General features: G+C 36.0%; 2 protein-coding genes across 2 annotated transcripts; both read right to left on the minus strand.

The window, feature by feature from the left end:
• Positions 1-229: 229 nt before the first annotated feature.
• Positions 230-7,373, minus strand: zmat1 (zinc finger matrin-type 1). Its single transcript, XM_088422531.1, has 7 exons — positions 7,229-7,373; positions 3,914-4,020; positions 3,758-3,829; positions 3,444-3,579; positions 3,084-3,317; positions 2,848-2,938; positions 230-2,139 (listed from the first exon to the last, which is right to left on the minus strand). The coding sequence occupies exons 1-7, from the start codon at positions 7,365-7,367 to the stop codon at positions 1,251-1,253; spliced, it is 1,668 nt and encodes a 555-aa protein (XP_088278657.1). The 5' UTR covers positions 7,368-7,373; the 3' UTR covers positions 230-1,250.
• A 783-nt stretch (positions 7,374-8,156) lies between these two features.
• gnrh2 (gonadotropin-releasing hormone 2) lies at positions 8,157-9,657 on the minus strand. Its single transcript, XM_088422612.1, has 4 exons — positions 9,525-9,657; positions 8,487-8,637; positions 8,313-8,396; positions 8,157-8,218 (listed from the first exon to the last, which is right to left on the minus strand). The coding sequence occupies exons 2-4, from the start codon at positions 8,622-8,624 to the stop codon at positions 8,180-8,182; spliced, it is 261 nt and encodes an 86-aa protein (XP_088278738.1). The 5' UTR covers positions 8,625-8,637; positions 9,525-9,657; the 3' UTR covers positions 8,157-8,179.
• Positions 9,658-9,737: the final 80 nt, after the last annotated feature.

Genomic DNA, 9,737 nt, shown 5'->3' on the forward strand with positions numbered 1-9,737 from the left:
CGAGACACTCGAGCGAGACGAGGGAATAAGACCACAGGATTCTATGAAAACAGGAGATCTTGATGAGCTTAAGAGTTGGTTGGTTATGCGAAATAACATCATTCAGCAGCTGTTTGAATTACAATATATATATATATATATATATATATATATATATATATATATATATATATATATATATATATATATATATATATATATATAAATGTGTGTGTGTGTGTGTGTAACACAAGTGGAAGACAGAGACAAAACTGAATCTGTTTCAAAAAGTTTGGCGAGTACAATACGAATCCCTCTTGTATGGCAATGCTCAGTTGCTGTTTTTTTTTTCCTGTTTAACAATCATAGTAAACAATAATTGGTTAACAAACAGTAACTGGGAAAACGGTTTTGCATTCAATTTAAAATGAAATTTTATCTGATTATTTGATTTATGAAATATGGATTCCAAAAAAATACCAATAGTGAGAGCCCTACATAACTTAATAACTTAATAACTTAACTTACATAACTTAATAACAAAAGTTATTAATAGCGTGCTCTCGTTTAGACAAGTGACTGCTTTTATTATGTCATCTTTATTTTGTACATGTCAAACAAGTGAGACGTTTAATAAATAAGAGAAATTATAAAGTTTAATCACCTCCCCCTCACATACACTCTCTTTTGTCAAAAAGAAACAAGTGTACTTAATGTACAAGCATAATTTACTGTACACATTCCAACTCAAGGTGATGTATACCATGTGTTGCACGCCACACACACACAAGAAGCGTGCAAGATTTAGAGTGATGCATGAAGAGCTGCAGCACTAACGCTTGATCACTTGCTCAAGGGCTCCTTGACAGGATCCAGTAAACTATCTGGCTTAGGAATTAACCTTATAATATGCAATTTAAAGATAGCTATCCCATAATGACACACTTTAGAATTTTTTTTAAATGGTTTGCCTCTGAAAGCCCTCAAGGCCTTATTGAACTTTGAACATCAGCCCTCAATGACCCAAGAGCGCCCACCACAGGCTGCTAAAGGGATTACACGCCCTAATACACAACATGGGGTTGTCAGAATCTCTCAGTTGTCAGTTGAACTAAATTGTTCCCTGAAATTATTTTAAAATGTACTTATAATTGGCTATTTGATTTTTTACAAAACCCTGATGCCAATCTTAGTTAAATTACCGAATATTTGCACCGATAATCTGGTCGGCTGAAAATCGGCCTGTCCCTGTTTTAAGTGCACTTTGGATCTTAACAGCCAAGAATGGAATCATCCCACAATTTCTCCTCCTCCGTCCTATTGTCCGTGACGGCTTTTGTTCTCTTCTTCTCTTTTCTAGATTTCACAGTGGCGTGTTGTTCGTGTCTGTCACTCTGTGGTCCAACATCGGCTTCCGTCTCTTCTCTGGTGTCCATCACGTCTGTTGACGCCACACTGCTTTTCTCCTCCGCGTGTTTCTTTTCTTGCCTTCTGTGTTTGCGTTTCTTTCTTCTCTCTTCCCCTGATTCTGCATGATCATCTCTCCTTTTCTCCTCCAAGTAATCTTCACTTGTTCTCTTGAGCTGCCTGTGCCTTGCCTTGTCTGAGCGTCTCCCTCTTTCCCGCCTGGATCTTTTGGTTCTCCTCCTTTCTCTTTGCCTGCGTTCACCCTCATCACAGTCACTTGCTCCACTGCTGGTCACGGAGGAATAGGAGGAGAAAGACGACGACGAATACGATGATGAGCCTGAGCACTTTCGTATTCTCTTTAAAGGTGGAGCACTGGATTCCAACGAAGGGCTTGAGTGTGGAAAATACGGCGGAAGACTGCGGTCCCAACCCGAGGGCGGCCAGGGAAGGCCCATATGTGGGGGTAGAAAACCTTCTATGCTAAAGTGAGGCACATGATAGAGTGGCTGAGGGTCATACATGGGAGAAAAGTTGGTCGTTTTCTCATCCGGTAGTGGCATGTGACCCATTTCTAAATCCGCCACCGCTTCTACTTCGTGTTGCGTCTGCGGTTTGTCCTTGGATAGTACGGTACCAATCTTGGGTGCCAGTCCGCGAGCTTTCTGGACTTCCACGTAATGTGCGAGTTCATCTGCAAAAGTGTTATAGGATTTCTGTCGGGATTTGCAGAGTTTGAAGACCTTTCTTTCCCTGTTAGACAAACAAACCATATTCATGATTTTATCAAATTGCTTTGAATAAATAAAAAATGTGGAACTTTAATGTTGGGGCTTCAAATGCTCATGCTGTTTTGAACAAATGAGGCATAGTAATTTAAAAAAAAAAAAATCTACTTTTACATTATGGATTAGATTGGCCAATTATGGTTCATCAAACATTGCAAAAGTTGCTTATACTTGCTAATTTTTCTCACTTTTTACCTTGCTGTACTCAAACCATTTCTAGCAGTTGTATACAATTAATGCTTGTGTCATTATTTATTACACATAACTCTTTCCAGAACCTTGTATCCTTAAATATACATGAAATTTGTCATGCTGTGGACCATTCAAAACAAAGCAAATCTTAATATAGTTAACATGTTCAACATTTATTCATTATTAAAATGTATGCTTAACTTATGTTGCACTATGAATTTTATTATTTCTTTTTATTTTTTCTAAACAATCTTTAGGTGTGTGTGTGTGTGCGCCTGTTACTCACCTGATCTTTGCTCATAAAAAATAAGATTTGCTTTGTTTTGAATGACAGGTCAGCAGAATAAGGTCAGGGTGTGGATTTTTGGGTAGTAAATAATGACACCCGTGTTACCGTACATAACTGCTGTAAATGGTATACTTGATCATATGAATGAAGCAATAAATATGGTTTATAGCATGAATTGTTGAGCAAACTTACATAGAATGATGCTTGTTCCCCTGCATATGAGCTTGGTACATCTCAACAGAGTTGAATTGCAAATTACATATAGCACACATCAGAGGGTTATCTGCAAGAAACAAATAAGGTTGGAAAGAAGGAATAAGGGAAAGAAAAAAATAGGAACAGAAACATGAGATATGCTTTATATTTTTGTTATTTTTCATTTAAAAATAATAAGATTCTGATTTAGATTCCTAGTGTGTTTACGTTACCTTCTTGAACATCTTCAAGCTCTTTCAACATCTCCTGCCTGGCCTTGTTCCTTTGGTGTTTGCGGCCATTGTAGTGTTGCATGGCCATATGGGGATTATTGAAGGAGGCCGCACACAAGACGCAGTACTTGTTCGGGTCTGAATTGGCAACATTTGTGTTGGATGTCGGGTCCGTACAGTCATCAGATCCTGACATATGTTCCTCAGTAGCACTGACCTCCGTGTTATTATTCACTGTTAAGTACAAAATAAATTAATTATCAACTTAAATTGTATTTGCCCTTATATAACAGTGCCTCATTGCCAATGTATTAGTGTGAATACTTCACACCATTAATGCTTTTCTTCAAGTACACCTACCTGACTTTTGACCATTTTGTTTTCTGACATTCTTCAAGTGGACTTTGCCTCCATAATGTGACTTTGCCACCACAGAAGAAGTAAAGACCATGTTACATAGCTCGCAGAAACGATTCTTATCGGTCGGCATGCGGTGCTGCAAAGTGAGGGATAAAACCATTTGGGCTTTCTGATGCAAAATTAGTAATCCTTGTCATCACATTCATGCAAGATCTTTCTGACATGATACAGCTAAATTGCCAATTTTATATGAGCGTGACAAAAGCAAAGCCTTTAAAATGTTTAAAAAAATAAAAAAGAACAAGCATTCTAACCGACTCTGTTGTTTTCATCTCGTTCCTCTTGTTATGGAGGTACAATTTCAACTTCTGGGCATGTTTTTTTCCCTGCAAAAGAGAGAGGTAAGAGATGATATGACGAGGTCCAAGATGTAACAATTCAATTAGTGGTTGATAAGAATTATACCAAACCTCATAATGTGACAGCCGCTGAGATTCAAACAACAGCACAGCTTCACATATGTGGCAGCGTTGGTCAGTAAGGAGACCTTTCAGGAGTTCCTCATCACTTGCATTTCCTAGATGGCAAAAAATAATTAAATAAACAAATACTGCTTTGGGAAAGACGTACTGGAAAAAAAGTTACTCCATTTAACTAGATTTGTGCTTCATTTGATTCCAACAATAAAACCACCACCAAAGCGCAACAGATCCACCAATGACGTGATTGTCAACGTGAGATCGGTGGGATGTGGGCTCCCTCTTCTGGTAAGGGAAAGAATTACTCTATTGTGACTTAACAGTTGTTAAGTTCAGTTTAGTTGCATCTAACTTTGTAGTGGTTATTTTTAAATATTTATTTTGGTTCCATTTTCATCAATTTTTTTCATATGCAAGCATGGTTCAAACTGCGCATAAAGCCATTCTGGATTACCATATTATAAATTCTTTTTAGTACGTAAAGGCTTTTACCTTTTGTCAAATGAACACCTAGGACTATTACACTATTGTATTCTCTTTTAATGCCAGCCATTAAAAATAAAGACAAGCTGTGAGCCAATTTCAAGCATTCTGACGGGCCATAGATCTTTCATTTTACAAAACATTTTCTCAGTTTTTTATCATTAAAAAACAAAACAAAAACAAAAAATGTAGTTATCAGTTGCCATTGATGACACTTATTTCTGTTTATGTCCTTTCAGATCAACAGAGCTGAATGTGTTACTTTTGGTCAAGATGGTTGGACTTGGTGTCAGATTTAAGCCCTTAATTCCAAAACACTTCATGAAATTCATTAATGGGCAAATATTTCTTCACATTATTATTTTTTTTTAATTATTGATTTTCTGCAACAACCTCTGGACAATAATTCCCTTGCACTAGTAGATTTACAGTAAGAATTAGCTCAATGAAATACTATAAATCAAAATTATAAACATTAACTTTGACTGTTCAAGTTAGCAGTGCTTCTCAAATAGTGGGGCGGGCGCCCCTGGGGCGCGGATGATCCCAGGAAAAAGGCTTTGTTTTTGTCATGTGGAATGTAATTACAATAAATTCATAAATTTCATCATTTTCTTTTAGTTTCAGACACTTTGGTGCACTTGCTTCTTTTTTTCCATTTTAGACTAAGCTATAACCCATATAAACACGATAAAAATAATTAACAGTTGTTGAAAGTTGATTTCAATTGCGTTTTTCTGTTGTTAATGTTAAAAAGGATACATGTGTATGTATACTTTAAACAATTTTCATCAATGATAATCTTATTTACATTCAGTGCATCTACTGGGGGGGGGGGGTGGTTCTTTTTTCTAGGGGGGCCTGGCAAAATATAGTCGAGAAACACTGCAGTAACTCAATGTTTTACTGGCGGAAATGTATGACTGATATGCATTTGAGAAGAGAAACTTTTTAGAAATGCTGCCCTGGCTATAGATGGTGAAATAAAAAGGGAAAAATAAAAGCAAACACAAATAAAGACATACAATAATGCACAATTCATGCAGACAAACAGTATAAAAAATATGTACTGTAATTAAAGTAAATTATTGTCACAAGTAAATTTAACATAAACCTGTTTCCAGCAATTCGCGGCTGCCTCAAAAATTATGGGGGATATTTTTTTAAATGTGATTCAGGTTTTGGTTCTTGCAGTATACATACACACTGTCTTGCTTAATTGTCAGGTAAAACTTAAAACTCATTGAAAAGCACTAGGTCTTTTTCCAGATCATTGAGGCATTTACTGTACTTGGTCTACGTTTAAAACAACAAAATATGACCTAAAAAAATTGACTTGTCATTTTTTGTTGCGAAGAATAGAATTAGTTTATGATTCTTGTCCAGTGATTCTGAAATGGTGGGTCAGAACCAAAGATTGGGTGGACAACTAACAAAAAAAAAAAAAAGACAGGCTGTTCTTGGTTCAACACAGCACCAAACAATGTGGAATGAACTAGTTGCCATGATGAATATATGAATACAGTGAGTAGTCAGTCATATGGCATAACAAGCCATTCTGTTACGATTGGTTTAATTCTTTATAGAGGGGTGGTCTACTAGTTATTTTAATCCAAATATTGAAACAAATATTTAAAAATATTATTGCAGAGGGTACATGTATTTGCATTCAACTTTTTGGGGATGGAACAAGGATATTTCTATGTATCATGAGCATAATATACACATACTATGATTTTAATTCTATATTTATTATTCATTAATTTAATCTATCAGCGGTGCTCTTAATTTTGTTGTATACCTGCTATACAATGACAAAAAAGGAATTTCATTCCATTCCATACCAACTTCCCCTACAACATATTGAGTAAGGGGATGCCTCTGTTGTAGCAAACTATCTTATTCTGTAAACAAACAGTGTGGCTCACAATGTGGCTAGAAATATAATTTTTGCTACTAAAAGGACTAAAATAGCATTGTATAGTAATGTTTGAAAATATCATGGCCTATACATTGTTTTTTGGGGCTATTTTTAAACATTAGATTATCTTTGATCTTCATTTGTATATAGTTGAATCACAATTGCAAAATTGTGGACACTGGGGGGATAATTAATAAGAACCAGTTAGGAGGTTGTACCCTGGGACAAAAATAGGACATGATACATAAACACACTATCACTATGTTAGCAATTAAGAAGTAATCATTGATGTCTGCAAACTAAATAAAAAAGTGCTTTTGTTTACGTGGTGTAAGTTATCTTAGCATTTGTGTTGGAAACTGTTTGCAGTGAATACCACGTATTTAAAGCGGGCCAAGTTAAATAACTGAAAGTTTTAAGTAGATCTAGTCCAAAGTGACTTTTGACAATAACACAAACTGCTTACCGTTATACACTTTTTTTAAAAAAGATACCCTGATAATTACCTTTAGAATTTACTAAATCCAATCGGTGTATTTAATCTGATTAACACAACAGATCGAGATATTATTTTACTCCTACATATCGGCCTGTGGAATTTCTAACTGATCCCCCATCTGAGTAAAGGGCCTGGCCTGAATAACCAGTATTAGCAAGCATTTTAACACCGTAAGTCAACGGTAACGACATAGTATTTTATATTAAACGGCATTCTGGTCATTGCCCTAAAAGGATAATTTAGGCCATCATTGCTTCGACTAGTTGAAAACAATGATGTTAGCGCTTGTAGCTAAGGAGCTATTAAATTAAATACGATGTAGCTAGCCACTTAGCAAGAAAGCTAACGTCACCCGTCCGGTCATGACACACGACTGAATTGCCCCGTTTCAGGCAAGACTCACCTCCAATCTGGCTACTATCAGTTTTAATGTTTATTACTTTGTCAGGTTCTGTGGTAGAAGTCTCTAAAGGGGCACTATCAATGTTATTTTGAGCGCCAGACTCCACAAACTGCGGAGCACTGACGTTCAGCTGATCCATTTTAGCCCCGACTGACTAACGCGCATGCGCGTTGTGTTAAAAGAGTCGCTCGTGTTGCTTAATTTGTTGTTTGAAAATTGAGAGCCTGATGGATAACTGGTCGAATTTGTTAAAGTAACAATTTAAAAAAAACAAAAATGATGATGGTAAAAGTGTGAACAGGGAGATGCGCTGGAAAAAAACCTACCGCACTGGTTTCGAACTTTTACATTTAACACGAGTGACTTATACTTTTTTTGGAGCTGTCAGTACAAAAGTTGTTTAGTGTTTGTGTTTTGTGTGTATGTTTTGGACTGCAATAACTAATAATATCTCTAATAGACAGTCGATACAAGTACAACTGTCCCCCAGTTTCAACATTTATTTAATAGATTTTCACAAAATGCTTTTGAACTGTTGCCTGGCAGGATTCTTTTTTATACCGTATTTCAAATTCTGTCTTTGAATCTGAGACGGTCTTCCTAGTTTTTTTTTTTTAGTTGAGAGGACAGCATAGTTGCCGTGCATGTCATCCAAATTTTTTTTTGTGATTAAGTCATCATACATGCATGGTAGATTTGAAAAATACAGAAAAATAATATAAGCGTTTTCTTGCAAGACTACGTTTAGGGCAAATTAGCCAATCAACTCCTGTGATGTCCCAAACACAAACTGAGGAGAAAGAATAATATCAAAATAATCTCTTTATTTTAGGGAGCACGCATTCAGTGATCACTGAATGTCACAATTCTCTTCTGTTAAAGCCAACATCCCACATTGCGTGAAGGTCAAAATGAATACAATGAAGAGGTGAGTCAGGCCATCATGAGCTGTTACTTTCTCTTTTGGAGCTCTCTGGCTAAGACATCCAACTGCAAAGAGAGTCATTTGTTAAGTTACAGCACGATATACTCCTAATTAAAAACAGTGATTTAGTTTTCCAGGCAACTGGCTGTTTCCACTTACGAGAAAGGCTTTTAGAATACTCCTCTTCTGAGGTCTCAAGTAACTGCATTCCCCTCCCTCACAGAGTTGGATTTCTTCTGAAATCTGAAAAGTAGACATTATGATAATTGACACAGTAAAGATAAATCACACATCGTCAGAAACACAAAAACGTGGGGTAACACTGCGCCTGACCTCTGGTGTACCAAAAGAGTCCAGGTCCCTCTTGCCTCCAGGATACCAACCATGAGACCAATGCTGGCCACTGGACAGCTGAGCTTCGATGCAGAGAAGCAGTCCAAGCAGTAAAGCCAGTCGAGATACCCTCATCATAGTTCTTATTTACCTGGGAACAGTGATGGATATGATAGAGGAGTCTAATGTATAGAGGATCAATTCATATCGGAGTTGCAGCATTAACAATAGTTGTTTTTCATTTGATGCATTGTGGCGCTTCAGAGAGCAAGGAAATATAATGGCTGACTTTTTGGCTAATCTCGTGAAAAATGTTTTTTGACAAAATTTGAAAATGAGTTAAATGACATGACAATCATGCAATTTTGCTGCTGATTTGCTGGCTTGTATGTGTTACTCTAAATTCTCAAAACAAAATACAAATGGTAAATACAATGTTCTCCCATTATTGAGGCTTCACTATAATGCAGATTTTCATTTTTGACCATAATTTTTTTCGATTGCAGATTTACTATTTTTTTGCTATTTTTTTTCCGCTTAAACCAGACAAAAAATATATACATTTGATATATTTTTCTTAAACAAATTAACAAAAAAAAGAACAAAAGCAACAATAAATGTATTCAAATTATGTTTTTTGTCTTTCATTTATGAGCATAACTTTATTACAGGTTCACCTCGCTATTTTTGTTGATATTTTTCGTCCTTCTAAGTTGGATCACACAAAAAATATTTATAAAGAAACTGACTAAAGCAATGGAACAAAAAAGAACGAATAACTAAAACTAATTCAAATTCTTAATTTTGTCACTTTCATTTTTGACCATAACCTTCTTGTAGCTTTACCTCTCCATTATACTTGATATTTTTCCTCTAAGTCGGACCATACAAATTTTTTTTGGATTGTATGTATTTATTTTGCATACCATAGATACACATTTAAAAAATGGAAACAAAAGCAAAACAAAAATATCAAATCAAAATGACCATATCTTAATTGTAGACATACCTTGCTATTTTTCTATGAATAAACCTTACCTTAATCTGAACTCTGTCTTGATCTTGATCTTGTTTAACGGTTCCTCCCGAGCTTCCGATCCGCCTTTCCTACTTGTCAGTTATTTCACAAAGCTTTACTGAACCGACGATTTTGAAGTGCCATATATGTAGCCTATATTCCTTGCCCCCACCACGGTTCGCCTCGTCTCTTTTAGTACTCCATGTTTGTCCCTCCCTAATCTGACCCCATTG

This window comes from Hippichthys cyanospilos, chromosome 9, assembly GCF_059441005.1.
Source record: "Hippichthys cyanospilos isolate Australia breed blue-spotted pipefish chromosome 9, RoL_Hcya_1.0, whole genome shotgun sequence".
Taxonomy (NCBI): Eukaryota; Metazoa; Chordata; class Actinopteri; order Syngnathiformes; family Syngnathidae; genus Hippichthys; species Hippichthys cyanospilos.